A 19,086-nucleotide genomic window follows, 5' to 3' on the forward strand; every position below is an offset into this window, starting at 1 on the left:
GCTATATAACAATATTGGAAGAGATTTATAAAATGCACCATCACACCAATGTATGAATTTAGTTAATGAGCTATATAATTGTTTACCCTCAAAATTGGATAGCAATTAAATTTGTAAGTGGTTTTAAGGATACGCAGATTAATTTGATACAAAGTGATAAATTAAGTCAAATTGAACAAACAAAGATAAGATGGATTCAAACCACACAAGTTAGATAGTTTCAGCCTTAAGTAAAATATTCGCCCTCGATGCGGGCTCGCTATGGCCAACACTGATGAATAAGAGAAAGAGCTAATAATAGAGAAAATAATAATATATTGCTTTAGAATGCGTATTACAGTGTACTTAATGAATTATTAGACCCCCCTTTATGGAGTAGAAAAATTTTACTATAGGTACAACTTTATAAAAGATAAAAAATCCTTCAAATTAACTGGTTGCCGATTCTTCACCGATACGTTTCGAGATCTCCGCCGTGATATCCGGCCGGTCACGGATATTACGGCCTTCCGTTGGCTATGCTCGGTTGCCTGACAATGTTCTTCGAAGTCGTTCAAGGCTAAGACCGATTCCGAACCATGACCCCGATATTCTCGAGGGCGGGCTTCCTGCCCCCGATTCTGACTCGATGAGACTTTTGCCTCGATTTCGGTTCCCTGTCATCATGTCTCGAGCTTGACTTATTTTGTCAGAGATTGGGATGTACCATGAGCCCGATTTTACCCGTATACAATGACAATGTCGCATACATCAAGGATATTACTCCGTTATATATAGACTAAACGAATAAATCCTCCAATTTCAACTTCTTTCGTTTTTTTCTTATTGGTGCCCTATCAAGGCAAATTTGTCGAAGAGGTAGAGATGATCTGAGGCCTCACATAGGAATAGGTTTTCCAATTTAAGGACGGAGGATATATCACGCTGTACTTCCTAGTTGTACAATAGACAAATTAGTCTATTGTGGTAAGAATGCATATTAATTAACTACATTTGAGTGATAAAAGTGTAAATAAAGATAAATGTTGTAGATTCATTGAGTTGGTCTAAACACCAGGTATAAATAATTCTTTTCTTTCTCAGCTTCTTTGGTCAAACCATCAAGAACCAATAATAATAATAATAATAATAATAATAATAGTAATAGTAATAGTAATTCTTTGGTCAGATCTCTTAGTTATCAAATAATAATAATAATAATAATAATAATAGAAATTTTGATCGTCCTTCCGAGAGGTTAAGCCATAATCTTTTTCTTGTAGTTAGAGTTCAAAATTATCATAACTGCCAACAAACCTAATAAACAAGCTATAAAGTGATAACTAAAATAGACTCAGCTTTAAGGAGGATCGTTAAGAGATGCAAACTATATATAAGTTATAATTTACAAGGTAAAAATATGGTATCAAAAGTTGACAACTTTGCTTGAATAAGCTTATGTACTCTGCTGGTCTAGAAGCTTAAATGGCAAGGACAAGCTATTACAACCTTCTTTATTAGACATCTTCAGAAAGTAGTATCGAATTTATAAATACTTATTGAGAACTACCAACAGATTCATGGGTACCAAGCATGAGGTTTTCGAAAGAAAAGACCGACTATTTGGTACAAAAGTTAGCAGCTCAATCCTGTATCCTTTCACTCTTTTACCTTTGGTAATGCTACTTATGCTGCAATCTCAGTATCCTTTCACCCTTTTTTGGTAATGCAACTTATGCTGCAATCCTTTCACACACGGTTATTTCATTGTTGTGTCCAAAATCAATATCTTTGTGAAATAAAGGCCTCGAAGTCACCATCTTTTACTTTGGAACGCTGAGTACTATCTTTGGCTGTTTCTATTCCTAACAGTGGGAATGTCATGATTATGCTTGCCTTCATAGGTTGTTATGACAGTTTTTGGATCACTTGAAGCCCTCTCGACTTGTTTGCGGACATTGCATCCAGGATATGTGCACCGATAATAACTCCTGTATATCAAGTTTGGATGCATAAGGGGATGATACGTTCAACTTAAGAAAAGAACCGTAATCAAATAAATGACCAGTTCCAGCACATATTTTAACACATGTTTTAAAAATGTTCAACAGTAACATGTGAAATCATATTCTGAAAAACAAAGAACTACCAAGTGCTCAAACTAGATATTGCAAACTGATTGTAGCAGTTAATTCTAATCGCGAAAGGATGTTATAACACTTGTCTATTTTATCAGATGCATATAAAAAACTTTCTCAACTCTGCCACGTGCTTTCACATAAAAATACATACATTGTAATTTTTCCACTGCCCTATCAGATTCCAATATCTTGCATTGTCCAAGAGGTTTCAAAAACAAAGTCTGACAGGCCAAATTAATAATCACGAAAGCCATTATTGAATTATTACCATCAAATTCTTCATTGTTCAAAACTAACAAAGGATTATGAGCCGGCAAACTAGATGTTCATTTTACAACCAAGATCCACTTTTCTATTTATTTTCCAGCTGAACCAGACTTACATTTTGTCTCTCTTGATTCTGAACAGATTTATCAGGATGAAAGTTTGTCATAGCTACTTGGACTCGTAAAAGAAAAGAAAAGAAAGGCGACACAGGCAAAAGCAAACGAGTAGCTTAGAAAGGAAACCCCCCCCCCCCCTCTCTTTTGTGATTTATTATCCCCTATCATAAACATGAGATCTAGTTTGGTGATCTGAAACCAAGAGATCTAGTTTGGTGATCAGGTAGCAAATAAAACCTTTAAAAGACTATGGCTGTCTTTGCCCACACGTCACTAAAAATAGCACATCATATTAACAAGAATGAAATCCAAGAATTAAGAAAAAAAATTGATGACCCATAACTTCAAATAACTATATTTTACAGTCTTCCTTATTATATTATTTGAAAAAAGTTGGTCCTACAACTTGCATTTGCAGTTCCAGAGTGGTCGTCATTAGTCATGCTCATCAACAAAATTACTATAATTCAGCGCCAGAAAACATGGCCTGATTGATTGTTAAGCGCAGTATAAAGTTTCCTCTTCTATCAGACTTCACACTGTATCCATTTCAGAACTATAGTAGTTTGTAAAATCCTGATAGACAAAGTTTCTAAACTATGGGTTTTGGCATATTTCAATAGGACAAGGAGATAAGCTAGCATCATTTCCTGGAAATTAGCAAGCACACACAAGTTCTTCAGTATAATAAACATTATGCAATATAAGATTCATATACAGAACAGCGACTAACGTAAGATTGAGAAGAATCTTGCAGCGGAAGATATGTAAGTACCTTGGGTGCTGATTCCCCTTTACCACCTTCTGCCCATACTTCCGCCATTTGTACCCGTCATCTAAGAAATCAACTTCACTTCTTGTCTGCAGAACAATCTTGGATTCAGCAACTGTGCCATGTGATGAAGGTAGTGTCTTAACTGCCGTCTTCCTGCATCACAGTAACTGAATTAGATCATACTTTTGTTGCTCTACAGTTTTTCTTCTTGTTTTAGAACAGAAGGATGGGGCATTCTTTACTCATGAAAGCAGGACTCACGTTCTCTTTGCATTTGGTCCATCATGCCCCTCATCTACTGCTACTAAAACATTTTTGGTTTCATCATATTCGCTTTTCACAAGAAGTTCAGATACCATTTGGTTTGAAACCCGGTCAGAACGTGTATGGGAAGACCCATCTGAGCTATTCATAACTGGTGAATCATGCTCAGGTCGAACTTCGGAGCAGTCTGTACCAACCAAAGCGGAACCATCTTTCCTTTGTTTGTTTGGTTGAGGAAGTTCATGGTTGTGCCGGCCATTATATGTGATCTCAGTTATGTGACCATCAACAGATCGCTCGACTTTCTTCTTCACTGGACATTTGAGATGTGTGCACTTATAGTAGCTCCGAGGGCATTCACTAGCCTTTACTTTCTTCTCGCCATATTTTCTCCAGTTGTAACCATCACAAGCTGGTTTTTCGATAGCAACAAAAGACGGCTTGTTCTCAGATTGAGAAAACTCTTGCAGTTCAAATTTCTTACCCTGCTTGTCCGACGGTTCGCTGTCCATTCTAGTTTGTGAAGGTTCCTTTAGCTGCAAAGAAGCTTCCTTTAGCTCAGTTGTCAACTCATGTCCTAATGCTTCTGCTGAAGCCACCTGAGACGAACATTGATCTTCGGCTTGCATTTGCATGTAAGAATTAGAAAATGCAGCCTGTGCTGTAACATGTGCTAGAGCCTGTTGATGTGACATTCCAAAAGGACTCTGCAAACAAATTGAAATACCATTGGATGCATCATATAATTCACAGACTCTAGCTTACTTATGTAGCAAAAGTCCCTTCTAATAGTGGAAACGCCCAAAAGTGGGATGTTTCAAAATTTAGGCAGAACAATGAAGAAAATTTTGCTAGGAATCTAAAATCTATTTTTTCATATATGGGTGGCAGTGAGATTTGAATTACTAATAAGATTAATCCAGCAAAAAAAAACTTTTTTTTTCGCACTCTGGAAGCAGTTTACCAGCTGTAGACTGTAACAAAAGTATAATATTACAAAAGACTTGGCATAGCATTAGTTGAATTACAGAAGTATCAACACCACTAAATTAAAACAGAAAAAGGCGAAATCTTTGGCTATTTTTGCAAGTGAAAATGTACAATTGAGTGGATAATTACCTGAAGTGGAGGAAGAAACCCAGGTGAATTAAGCAATCCAGAAGGACTCAAACCAGGTGGAATCATGAACAAAGGAGATTGGGCCAACACAAGGTCCATGGGCCGATTCTGCTTATACCCTGAGTTCTTTTGACTTCCTTCTCCAGAATTATCCGGCAAAAAGGCCGGCTTTGCAAGTGGAGAAGCCATAGCTCCGGCAAGAAGCTGGGAGAAAGAAGGATAATCAGATGAATCAGGGCTCTGATCGGAGAAGAAACTGGAAACTAGGGACATTGGGCCTGGGCTGAAAGAAGGCATGTTACTAAAAAAGGATTCGAACGACGGCCGAGGTGGGATTGTTAACGCCGGAAACGACATCGCTGAAGCTCCCCCTGTTTCCCCCATTTTTAGTCTTCACAAAAAACAATTAGCTCTGCTCTTATAATTTGGAGTTGCTTTTTCTGTTATCCCTTTTAGCTTTTGGCTGTGACGTTTATATATTGGCTAATCGTAGCGCATATGATGGGGGACTGCAGTCGTCATTCGTCAATGGCGTAATTACTGCTGGGACCTGCTTATTGTACCTTTCTTTTCCCGCTGTGCTTCTGCCTTCTTTGCATTTCGTATCTTGTACCAATCCTAAATTGGCTGCTTATTATTCCTCACTAATATCTTAATTTACTTAAAAATATATTTATAACAATATATACATTATTTTTCCTTAGGTAAAAACACCCACTATTTAAAAAGATATTTATATTAAAGGCAACTCGGCTCTTGAATCTAAGATATGGTTAAAGGATTAAAAAAGCGTAGTTCAGTGCACTAAGCTTTCGCTATGCACGAGATTCGGGAAAGGATCGGACCACAAGGCTCTATTGTACGCAGCTTTATCTTGCATCTCTGGTTAAGGATGAATTTTTTAAAAAAATTATATAGATCATTTATTGAAGCAAGGATAAATTTGAAAGGAAAAGAATTAATGTGGTTACCAAAAATGAAATACTTATTTTTGACCAATTTTTTTGTTGTTGCTAAAACAACATTAGAAAAGAATCGGAAAGAGTAATTTTATTGAAGTTGTTTTTCTTCTCACAAACACTCATGAAAATTCTTTTTAAAAGAATAAAATAGGAAGAAAACTATAACAATCCCAAAACATTTTTTTTTCACAAAAACTTTAAATAATTCTTGAAAAACTGTTTATTTGTCCAAAGTGTTTCTAATAGTAGTGTTTGGCAGCCTAGCTAATTTTCATTTGGTGGGAGTTGGCACAACTATTAGTAGCGCAGGATTTACTATCTTACATAGGTTAACTGCAATTCTAGATTTATAGGTTTTAAAAAGTTTTTAGCCAAATCCAAATTAGGTGCTCGGACTAATTTCTTCTGCCCAAAAAAGAACACATCAAATTACTGAGCAATACAAGATCCTTGAAATTCTAAGTCATGCTATATTACTGAACTTCTCATATTTATGTTATTGAAATCTATAACAACTAAAATTTAGCCAGAAAATATAAAGGAAGAAATTGATTGAGAAATATAGATTATTAAAGTAAATCCTTTGAATTGTTCACTAGACTAAGATTTTAGATATATTAGAGGAGAAGAATAAATAACTACTGAAGTATTTTGCAACTTGTTAATAAACGGATAAGAATATCAGGCGAGTGGGCAAAACACATCTGCACTACATCAGTGTATATACAATGAATTGTTTACCTACCAACTGCTACTTGGGAGAAGTGGATTACTCCAAGTAGATTATTAATATTTTACTACGTACTAGTTTGCAATTTAGACAAGAATTTACCTTATATATACATAAAAGCTTAAACAATTTTATACTATAAACGTGATTTTATTTGCTGTAATAAATCATTTACCATCTTTTATAGGTTACAGACAATGTTTGCTATCAAATATTACTTGTATTTAGTTTTTAATTATTTGAAATTGTCCGTGCATAGAAGTTAATTTGTTAAGAAAAAGCAAATGATTTCTATTTGGGGAGTAAGAATTGGAAAATTATCAAGAAGAGAGTCGGCTGATTCAAAAGAAAATCTGGGATATGAATATCATGAAATTCGTTAAAAAAGAATTACTATAGTTTTTTCTTCTCTGATTAATTTTATGAAACAAAAAAGAAAAACATGTCGGCTACATGTTACTCTAGCTCTGATCGAAATTCGAGGGGTCAAATAACGTACACGTGGCCCAACTGCAAAAGTATCTTAATAAATAAGGCAAAAAGATGCAAGCAAGTTGCAGTTCAATAAAATAAAGTGATATTCTGTCCTTGCTACAACAACTCAAATAAGTTGTTTATGACAAAAGGCAAGTTGCCAACTTGAGGAGTCATTCACCATCAAATACCTTTCAGCTTAAAGTCTTGAGAAGCCAAATCTAGTAAAAGTAAAATCTTTTCCATCCCCAAGTTCAAATGGAAGTATTTATTTAACTTAGACAAGTCATAGCCAATCCATTGAGCTCAATGAACAAAGTTATATATCAATGACCCTTCCATGTGCATTTGGCTCTCTTGAGAAAAGGATGGAAGTTTGTGAGATAGAATATTGCAGTCGACGGTACAACAACAGTTTTTCAAGGTTAACGGAAATGGCTTACATGGATATTTTTAAAAATAGTGAATGCAATTCTTCGTTATCCTGTCCAAGACGCAAAATATTCACTGAACCCTCTAATGCTCAATTCTATATACATTGGGTAGTAGAGTATTTGTCAGCACCAATCAATAAAAATAACGTGACACAATTACTCTATCTTCCGTAATAATTGATACAAATTGGAAAAAGATTCATGTAGGAGCAAAATCAGCTCTCTTTGAATCAGGAAAAGCAACTCAGATTTTGGACTCGATGAAATATGTAGATGAAACAGCCAGGCCCTCTACATCATAAGTGCGGATGAGTCTTTGTCTCTTGCCAGGCGATTCAAGCCAACAAAACTCCAGATGAAATGACCTGGATTCTTGCACACTCTTGGCCACATCAGATGGGTATCCCATGTAAATGCCTCCAGGTAACAAACTCAGCTGGAAACCACCGTCGAATGTCACTAGGTTTTTCGACATGGTACCCGTCCAATGTACATTGGTTGTAATTTTACTCGTACCAGAAGTAGACGTGATATCCTTCATTCAAGAAGAAAATAAAAGGAAAGTAAATTGGCAGCCAAAAGCTAAGACATTAAATATATTCATTTCAGACACCATATAGCCTAAAACAAAAATAAAATAATTAAAGCAAAATGAAAAGATCAGAACCTTCCCCACCCTCCGGATTATTTTGGATAATTAACTTGAGAGATACCGAAAAGAGTTATACAGTGAGAATTGAAAACAAAAGATCATAAGAGAGTTGTGAACCATTAGTTAGTAGTATTAGTTATCCTCCTTCAGGACTCCTTCAGGAGCAACGGTAAAATGACATCAAAGATGCTCTCTCTCCATATTTGAGCTTAGCCTATGGTGACAATTCCATTCTACCAAGAAATACATGCTTCATAAGGAGCAGAGGATCCAATCATAAAGCATATACAAATATCACTAAACTATTTTAGATTTGTTTCTCAAAGAATGTGCAGGAGAGACTCCATCAGTGTCACAAGGAAACTGGGCAGTGTGACTCATTTAATAGTATGGTCACCATTACATTCTAACCTTTGCATAGAAGGAATTTGTTGCAAGGAGCTAACAAACCTGAACTAGCTGGCCATCCTTGTTCATTTCAAGAACAGCAGTAGTATCTGCTTCAGTAATTGTTGCTCCATAAACACCAGTACGCTTTGTTAGCGAATGACCTTTCCAAGTTCCAAGATGAGGCAGAAGCCTTTCGGAATCCTCCTACAAGATGAACATAGAACGCAATGGCTACACATAAGAACAATCATTTGGTTTAGGTAACTAACATGTCGAATTAAACTATGTTTAGTAGTCTAATGGAAGAATAGAAGGGCAACCCTTCCCCTTTCAAGTCAAAAGTACCTTGAAATTGTCAAAGGATGGAGGAATGACCTCTCCGTTACCTCTTTCTTCAAGGAAAACTAGAATCATTTCCAAAATCCCTTTTGGGTCCATAATATGAAAGGCTCTCACTCGCTTATCTTTCTCCAGTGAATAAAGACAATTTTCACATACAATAGAAGGCCGTTTAGAGGGAAGCTTCAGATTTCTGTGAAGGAAAAGAATTAATTATATGTATCAGTCCTTTATGGGAAAAGATCCCAGCGTCCATAACCTATGCAATTGGATATTAAAAGATGGTCTACAATTTCTACGTGAATGTGACAGGCAATAAGTATGATAGTTGATTTCATCTGATAAAGCTTACGACAAGTCCTATCTCTTAACTCCAAGTTTGGAACTTTTGTTCCTGTGTGCATTCAAGCAATAGAATGCAAGGAAGCATGTTCCAAAAAAATCACGCATATTTCAACAGGGGATCAAATAATAGGACAAACACAGGAAGTACCGAATACATCTATATCCACATACACAACTTCAACCCCCCCCAAAAAAAAAATCCAACCAACATATTGCATGTAATTCGTCCTCTTTTGTGAAGTTTACAATATCCGCATCATTTTCATCTGCTCAACTAAAATGTAACTAAACCATTATTTAATCAAAACAACTTAATGATTCTGTAATAAATTTAAGGTTAAAATATAGTAATAGGAAAATATCCAAAATATTATTTAACAGTCAGCTAGATATCTACACGGCCCTTGAATGCCCTCACTCAACTTGCAAGAGAATGTCGTAATTTTCAAGAATATTATGATAGTTGTTACATTGCCCTCTCTGATATGTTAAACAAAATAACTAGTAGCCATGATTCATTAGGAGCAAAATTATTTGGCGAAAATTAGAGAGTATGTCTTTTGGAATTCAGCAGATACCATTCACAAGGGACAAAAACACCAATCTAAACACAAAAGAGACAAGGCGAAAACATCCAAGATAAGCTAGAAGCAGCAACATTCAGACCACACAGGGTATTATTTCCAAAATAGAGCTTGAAGCAAACATAATTTCAACCGCTGATTTCATCAGAACTGATACTTCAGCTTATCCATTGAGTCATCTCCACTTAAGAACAGTTACCTTGGTGATTCTTCTCCAATATCATCTTCACCAAGCACTCCCTGTCTTAACACTGTCTCTAACATGCCAGCAGTCTGATATCTTAGTGCATACGCCTTCTCCTTGGGGAAGAAGCCAATCTGCAAACTACTTTTAGTGGTACCTCAAATGCAATAAAGTCTGAAAAGCAAAGAAAATTGTAGATAACAGTCTCAATTAAGCATGACCAGTGAGTGGATGTAAGTTAGTTCTCTGTCTTAGTGAAGCTCACCTGTTGATATTTGTCCACAGTAAACATGTTGGTCTCTTTGATTTTGTATTCAAACCACTCCGGTTCAGAATCATCACCAGAAAATGAAGTGGTAGATTGAGGCTGTTTGATGTACAACCTAAAGTTTGAACCCAATTAGTTTACTTGTCTTCCAAACCATACAGTGGACAAACATTACAGTATCCGAGGTTATAGAGGATACCCTACATTACTGACCAGTGACCACTGTTAACTAATTTTATATGGATGGAAGGTAAACATCTAGAAAGTAAAGGGGCTTATGAATCAGAAAGGCATGTGGGACTTTGGCCTTCCTAATAAAGGCTTCAAATTTACTGTATTTAAAACAGCGGAAAATTTTGGTTTTTGTGCTCGCAAAAGCTACTTGTACTTATAGATATGCACGACGCTGAATGAAAAATTTCTCAAAATTCACAAACAAGAAAAAGAGAAAGGCACGTCGATTTCTATCTATATTATTATAAAAGCATGAATACAATGTCGGTTTACAAAAATAACCTTATAATATTAAGCATAATAACTCATAATAAAAGGACATAACCGAAATTCTTGATATTAGTCTTATAATCCTATTAGTTTTAGGGCATAATACTACACATTGGGAATCCTCCATGATTACCTTTAGGAATCCTATTAGTATAATTACTTTCGGGCTGCCTAATTCATATAAAATTGAACAAGTAAATATCTTTAGTCATGTAATCCTATTACTTTTAGGATATACTTTTTAAAAATTCCTATTACTAATTTAATTCGAAAACGTATTATAATGTCCTATTACTAATTTAATTTGAGAATGTATTATATTGTCCTAATCCATTCAGAAAAAGGAGAGCATATTTATTATAAAAGCATAATTAAATACAATATTAATATACCAAAATAGCCCTAAAATATTAAGCGAAAGAACTCATAGGGAAAGGACATAACTGCAATAACCTATTTTTGGACTATAATACGTTCTTTGCTAATTTTTAATATTTAAGATTTTAAAGTTAATAAAATTTTGTCTATTAAATTCTTATTAAAAATATGTAGGAAGGTTTAATGAAATCAATTCCATAAGAATCCTCCGTATTGACAATACATTACTACTCCATAATGTCCAATACCTAAAAAAAAAAGTAATATTAAATGGATTGCATAAAGAGTTGAAATTGAGAAAAAAATACCCCCGCGATAATATATTTTTGCATTATATTTGAACTATTTTCCTACTCAAATAATGTTATTTTATCAATTTTTCGTGTAATATTGAAAAATATCCAATTATTAAACAACAACTATGAAAATATTTAAGAATATAAATGTGTGAGAAAGAGAAAAAAAATGGTTGGTAAGAGTCAATACCACTAATGATTCTACAAACATAAAGATCTAAAAGTGAAATGTCATATCAATCTTTTTACTCTTTGAAAATAAAATTTATGGTAGATAAAATTATAATTAAGAATAAATATTCAAAACAAGAGATGAACTAATATTAAGATCTGAATCAACATAGAATAAATTATTTTTATGTTAAAACCAAATAATTAAATCTTTTAATTAATTATTTATCAAGAGAATCCAATTCAATTATTTTTTAAATTCATCATATGAGTAAAATTTTTATTCAAGTTAAAAAAAAAATCTTAGTGAACAGATCCAGTATTCAGTGTCTTCTTGCTTCGTGTCGGAAACGAAGAAAAGCATCCAATAAAAGATGATTTGATTTTTCCTGAACACTTGGTGTTCAATCCCAGTGATAATAATAGTGCATTTAATAAGAGAAATATTTCTATCATTAGATTAAAACACAATTTGTGCAAATCGCATGATAGAATTAAAAAGATATCGTAGCTAGCAGAAATGAATATGTTGATCAACTAAATAAAAGATTAATTGCAAAATTTTATAATAAAATAAAATATTTTTCAGTTTTTGACTTAGCAGAAAATGATACCAATAATTAATACCAAGAAGAACTTGAATACTTTAATACCAAATGGCCTTCTACCATACATGTTTGTTGTCAAGTTTATTATTTCTTACGTATGTTAGTGTCACCGTATATATAATAGATTAAGTTAAAATTGATCTTTCATTGTATATAGGTTAATTTTGAAAAAGAATATGCCTGTCATGCTACTGAAAAACTTAGATGCGCCGAATAGCTTATGTAATAGCACACAGATGGTATATAAAAGTTTTGACAATAACGTCACACATGCAGAAATTATGATACTGGTCAATGTGCTTCTAAGTATATTCTTATCCCTGAATTCAACTTTCGTCTTCCGAAACTAAGGAATATCTTTTTAAATTTGTGTGAAAATAATTTTTAGTATATTTATGTTTTGCAAATATAACAAATAAAGCACAAGGACAAACATCCTAAATATTGGACTATATTTACCGCAATATGTTTTCTTGTACGAACAACTGTATGTTGCATTTTCAAGAGAGATGTCAAGATCGACAACAAGAGTTTTGGTTAAGGCGGAGCAACCAAAGCATTAGGAGGAAACATACACAAAAAAATATTGTCCACAAATAAGTGTCCGTTAAGATACCATCACATTAAATACTTTTAAACTATAATACATAATTATCTAACTAACATGACAAAATTGATCATTTGTGTAAGTTTTGACGATGTCCTTTTATGTTAAATTCATGTATTATGCTATTGTAATAATATTTTTCGGCATTTAGATGATTGTTGTATTATTATACATAAAATTCTCTCATTAATTAAATTTTATTGTTCCTTCATATAAATAAATATTTAAATCATCATGTGTCATTATCACCTTCATAGATACTAGTATACTAAAGTTCACCTACATATCATTTTACTATAACCTAACATGAAGTGTATACATTGTAATCTCTATGGCATTCGAAGTTAGAAAACATATATACTCGGGAAGGAGCTACAAAATGTTACGGATAATTAACCTAAGTTCCAATGTAGTTCTTTCTACTTTCTAGCAATTACATTCTGATTTTCATCGGAAACATAGCAAGGTGGAGACATAAAGAATTACTAGTAGCCTGTAGCTCGCTACCAACAGTTATCTACGACAGAAAAAGTGAAGAATGGAAGTAGGAGCTCACGTTTGTAGTAAACTCATCAGTTCATCTTCACCATAAGAGCCCACCGCAAGCTTCGTTGTAATTTTATGCATCAAATTGCCATGACCATCAAATTGCTGCAAATTAAATTAAGCAGATCACGGAATCAAAGGCCACGTAACTTCAAATGAGGCTCATCCAGCAGAAAGACATTTGAAAAAAGTACTTATAAAAACATTTCAACAGAGTAAGTTGGAAAGAGGTAATGCTAACATGGAAAGAGCCGGTCCAGTTGCCCAAATTGAGGCGAATGAAACGCTGAAGAGCGTCGACACTTATTGGTAGTTCGCTTGTATTTCGACTACTTTGGACCGCCGCGCCATTGGAACTGGAGCATGACGGCGGTTTCCTAAACTGGTAATTCGGAGACCGGAATGGAAATATTTGCGGAATAACAAATTTGTCATTCCCTGAACTTAGATTTATCTTTCGTGTGACGGAGGGCGAAGTGGGAGGCACAAAAATGGCTGACATAGACGTTGTTGCCATGGAGAGAATTTGGGACGCTTCTTCCTAATATTGCCACCATTTGTAAATTATCTTATCCGATTATCTAGGAAGCTAGCCCCATTTCCCCTAACCCGACCCGCCATAAGAAAGTCCTTCCTTGTGACTCAATAAAAGGGACAAGTGCAGATGTAGCCGTTCTAAAATTTTAAATTAAAAATTTTAACTTAAGAATAACTCAGAATATTTTTATCCTGAAAAATTAAAATTTAGTATATATTGGCTAATTCTTAAATAGTAGCTCTTTAGAGTGACTACCTTGTGTCATTTCTATTCAAAATAAAACGATTAATAGGCCTTTAAGCACAAAAATATGTTTTATCATGGACAGAGTCAGAATTTGAGATTTTAATCTTTTCGAATTATTGATTTAATTAATAACTTAATATATTTAATATAAATCTAATGGATTTAGCCGTTGTCTCTTTTATTTTAGTAGTTAAAATTGCGTTTCCATTTTTTTTTTACACCGAAAAACTAAAGTCTGAAATAATAGCAATTTATACTTTAAAATTACAATCTATGTTTCAATTTATGCGTAATGATTTATTATTTTAGTTATCGGTACTCAACTGTCACTCAAAAATATGAGTGTATACGGTCGAAATAGATTTCGGCCTTGGCACGTCCGATCGAGTTCGAACGGTAATTTATCGAAGTAAGATCCCGAAGGGGAACAAACTAACCTCGAACCCGGGGAGGCCGATCCGTGTCGAGTTCGATATCATTATCAAGCTCGAATCAAAATCGAACCATGATGCAGAGTAGACCTATCATGCTGATAATCCAGAGACCAACCAACATTGACCTCGAATCAATTCGAGGGCTCGAACCAGGATCGGGCTCGAACCAAGTTCACAAGTTCGAGCCGAAATCAAGCTCAAACCAAAATCGAGGGTTCTAAGCAAGATCGAGCTCGCAGACAAAAGCCGTTGCAATCCTACTAGAGAGAATCTTGGCAGAAATTATGGAAAAGCTGACTTATCATGAGTCTCCCACTGAATATTTATTTTATTATGCTTAGAGCCAAATCCCTCCACTATAAAAGGGCTTGGTTATCATTTCTGTAGTACAAGTTTTTTCTAAGGCTTATATTGTAATAAAAGTGTTATATTCTTCTACAGTAAAAAATCGCTCTTTCAGACTCCTTAGATTGATTCTATTTGTTGAATCCTAAGATTCATTGTTCCTGATAACCTTATCTATTTTGCATTCTCTCCAATCTATATTTACATTTTTAATCGAGCACTGGCCCGAGCGAAAGGTATACTTGGGAACGGGGTTGAGCCCCGAACTCAGGAAGAAACTCGTTCAATTTCTTAACGATAACATCGATTGTTTTGCCTGGTCCCATTTAGATATAATAGATATCCCGCCGGACATAACGACGCATCGGCTAAGTTTGGACCCCAGGTTCAGACCGGTGAAGCAAAAGAGAAGACCCTAGTCCGAGAGAAAGCACGCATTCATAAAGGACGAGGTAACCAAGCTTCTCAAAGTAGGGTCTATTCGGGAGGTGAAATATCCCGAATGGCTAGCCAACATAGTTGTAGTCCCTAAAAAAGGGAACAAACTTAGAATGTGTGTGGACTATAAGGATTTGAACAAAGCATGCCCCAAAGATTCCTTTCTGCTGCCCAACATCGATCGCATGATCGATGCCACGACCGACCACGAGATCCTCTCTTTTCTCGATGCCTATTCCGGGTATAATCAAATCCAGATGAACCCGGAGGACCAGGAAAAGACTTCATCTATCACCAAATATGGAACGTATTGTTATAATGTGATGCCCTTCAGGCTGAAAAACGTAGGGGCTACTTACCAACGCCTAATAAATAAAATATTCGAAGAACAAATAGAAAAATCAATGGAACTTTATATTGACGACATGTTAGTTAAGTCCCTGCGCGCAGAGGGCCATTTGACTCATTTGCAGGAAACATTCGAGATTTTAAAGAAATATAACATGAAGCTCAACCCCGAGAAATTTGCTTTCGGGGTCGGTTCAGGCAAGTTCCTCGGCTTCATGGTGTCATATCGGGGAATAGAGATTAACCTCGATAAAATCAAGGCCATCAAAGACATCATCGTTGTGGACAGCGTGAAGGCCGTACAAAGGCAAACGGGTCAGATTGCAGCCTTAAGCCGATTCATCTCAAGATCATCTAACCGAAGTCACAAATTTTTTTATCTCCTCAAAAAGAAGAACGATTTTGCTTAGACCCCGGAGTGCCAACAAGAATTAAAGGAACTAAAGCGATATCTATCAAGCCCACCACTACTTCACACTCCAAAAACAGACGAAAAACTTTGTTTGTACTTGGCAGTATCGGAAGTAGCCGTAAGCGGTGTCCTAGTTCGAGAAGAGCAAGGTACGCAGTTCCCCGTTTATTATACGAGTCGAACCTTAGGAGAAGCGGAAACTAGATATCCGCTCCTAGAAAAATTGGCGCTTGCGCTGATAAGCGCCTCAAGAAAGTTAAAGTCGTACTTTCAATGTCATCCCATATGTGTGTTAACCACTTACTCGCTTCGTAATATTTTGTACAAACCCGAGTTATCAGGCCGACTGGCCAAATGGGCCGTCGAACTCAATGGGTACGATATCGAATATCAACTCCGCACAGCCATCAAGTCTCAAATTTTAGCAGACTTCGTGGCCGATTTCATGCCAACCCTCGTACCCGAAGTCGAAAAAGAACTGTTGAAATCAGGTATATCATCGAGGGTATGGATCCTTTTTACGGACGGGGCTTCGAACGTAAAAGGGTCCGGGCTGTGCATAGTTATGAAACCACCCACAGGTAGCACTATTAGGCAATCTATTAAAACTATCAGGTTGACTAACAACGAGGCCGAGTATGAAGCCATGATTGCAGGTCTCGAGCTAGCTAGAAACTTGGGAGCAGAAGTCATTGAAGCCAATTGCGACTCCTTGCTGGTGGTGAGTCAAGTAAACAAAACCTTCGAAGTTCGAGAAGGTAGAATGCAAAGGTATTTAGATAAACTGCTTGTCACTTTGCACAATTTCAAACAATGGACTTTACGGCATGTACCACGGGAACAGAATAATGAGGCCGATGCGCTTGCGAATTTGGGGTCGTCGGTCGAGGTAGATGATACGGGCTCGGGGAATGTTGTTCAACTTTCGAGATCGGTAATCGAAGAAGGTCACGCCGAGATAAATTCTACAAGCTTAACCTGGGATTGGAGAAACAAGTATATTGAATACTTGAAAAGCGGAAAACTCCCATCGGACCCTAAAGATTCCAGAACCCTACGGACTAAAGCTGCTCATTCACATTGGCTTCGGACGGAATGTTGTGCCGAAGAACATTCGATGGACCGTTGATAGTATGCTTGGGTCTGGGGGATACCGATTACGTCCTACGGGAAGTGCACGAGGGTACTTGCGGGAATCACTCTGGAGCCGATACATTAGTCCAAAAAATAATCAGAGCAGGGTATTATTGGATCGATATGGGAAAAGATGCGAAGGAATTTGTTCGTAAATGTGACAAATGTCAAAGGTTCGCACCGATGATCCACCAGCCCGGAGAGCAACTCCACTCAGTCCTATCCCCGTGGCCATTCATGAAATGGGGAATGGATATCGTCGGCCCTCTGCCATCGACCCCAGGTAAAGCCAAATTCATTTTGTTTATGACTGACTATTTTTCTAAATGGGTTGAAGCGCAGGCGTTCGAGAAAATAAGAGAGAAATAAGTTATAGACTTTATTTGGGATCATATCATATGCCGGTTCGGGATACCCGCCGAAATAGTATGTGACAATGGAAAACAATTCGTTGGCAGCAAAGTAACAAGATTCCTCGAAGACCACAAGATAAGAAGGATACTGTCGACGCCATACCACCCCAGTGGGAATGGGCAGGCCGAATCAACAAACAAAACTGTCATTCAAAACTTAAAGAAGAGGTTGAACGACGCTAAAGGGAGATGGAGAGAAATCCTGCCCGAAGTCCTTTGGGCATATCGGACAACGTCAAAATCCAGTACGGGGGCGACCCCATTCTCCTTAGTATATGGGTCCGAAGCATTGATACCAGTCGAAGTTGGTGAACCCAGTGCCAGATTTCGATTCGCGATGGAAGAATCAAATAACGAGGCTATGAATACAAGCCTCAAACTATCGGACGAAAGACGAAAAGCTGCGCTCGTCCAATTGGCCGCCCAAAAGCAGCTAACCGAAAGATATTATAATCGAAGAACCAAGCTCCGCCATTTCAAGCCTGGGGACTTAGTGTTGAGAAAAATTACCATCAATACCCGAAATCCGAATGAAGGGAAACTAGGACCGAATTGGGAAGGACCATATCAGGTGCTCGAGAACATCGGAAAGGGATCGTACATGCTCGACATTATAAACGGCAAACAGCTATCAAGCAGCTGGAATGTATCACATCTAAAACGTTACTACTGCTAAGGTACAATCTTTCCATATTTGTTTATATCTCAAAACTGACCCCTGTAGAAGTCCGAACAAGGGCTAAGACGGATCTATCGCTTGAAAGCACGCGTTGCACTCTTTTTCCCTTAGACCGGTTTTATCCTGAATGGGTTTTTCGGCAAGGTTTTTAATGAGGCAACCATTGATCGTGCATCATTTTACAACAATATCCAAGGTCTCGCAAGAAAGTTATTTCACAACAACAAGGTCCCAATAGGAAAAATTGTAAGAGCCAAATGGTCGAAGCGAACCATGCTCATATAGATTGGCCCGACCCAGGCGTGTAATAACGTGCGAAGAAAGTTCTCTTCTTTATCGGCATCTTATATCCAATGAAAATTCCTCTATTTTGAGATTTATTATGTAATCAGAATTAAGATAAACTCGACGACTAAGCTTACGAGCTATTTTTATTTCGAGTTCGAGCAAACACTCACTCGACCATTACGCCTACGGGCTACACTACTTCAAGTTCGAATCATTCATTCGACTAAGCCTACGGGCTACACTACTTCGAGTTCGAATCATTCACTCGACTAAGCCTACGGGCTATTTTTATTTCGAGTTCGAGCAAACACTCACTCGACCATTATGCCTTCGGGATACATTACTTCGAGTTCGAGCTAACACTCACTCGACCATTACGCCTACGGGCTACATTACTTCGAGTTCGAGCTAACACTCACTCGATCATTACGCTTATGGGCTACGTTACTTCGAGTTCGAATCATTCACTCGACTAAGCCTACGGGCTATTTTTATTTCGAGTTCGACCAAACACTCACTCGACCATTACGCCTACGGGCTACTTTTATTTTGAGTTCGAGCAAACACTCACTCGACCATTACGCCTACGGGCTACATTACTTCGAGTTCGAATCATTCACTCGACTAAGCCTGCGGGCTATTTTTATTTCGAGTTCGAGTTAATACTCACTATTTTTA

General features: G+C 36.5%; 1 protein-coding gene and 1 pseudogene across 1 annotated transcript; both read right to left on the reverse strand.

The window, feature by feature from the left end:
- Positions 1-1,336: 1,336 nt before the first annotated feature.
- On the reverse strand, positions 1,337-5,270 carry LOC107790532 (putative WRKY transcription factor 3; annotated as a pseudogene).
- A 1,972-nt stretch (positions 5,271-7,242) lies between these two features.
- LOC107790531 (uncharacterized) lies at positions 7,243-13,693 on the reverse strand. The gene is made up of 7 exons (XM_016612462.2): positions 13,375-13,693; positions 13,144-13,238; positions 10,021-10,138; positions 9,771-9,889; positions 8,649-8,835; positions 8,364-8,507; positions 7,243-7,796 (listed from the first exon to the last, which is right to left on the reverse strand). Exons 1-7 carry the CDS (start codon positions 13,648-13,650, stop codon positions 7,506-7,508), a joined length of 1,230 nt encoding a protein of 409 aa, XP_016467948.1. The 5' UTR covers positions 13,651-13,693; the 3' UTR covers positions 7,243-7,505.
- Between the last annotated feature and the right edge of the window lie 5,393 nt (positions 13,694-19,086).

Source organism: Nicotiana tabacum, chromosome 17 (assembly GCF_000715075.1).
Source record: "Nicotiana tabacum cultivar K326 chromosome 17, ASM71507v2, whole genome shotgun sequence".
Taxonomy (NCBI): Eukaryota; Viridiplantae; Streptophyta; class Magnoliopsida; order Solanales; family Solanaceae; genus Nicotiana; species Nicotiana tabacum.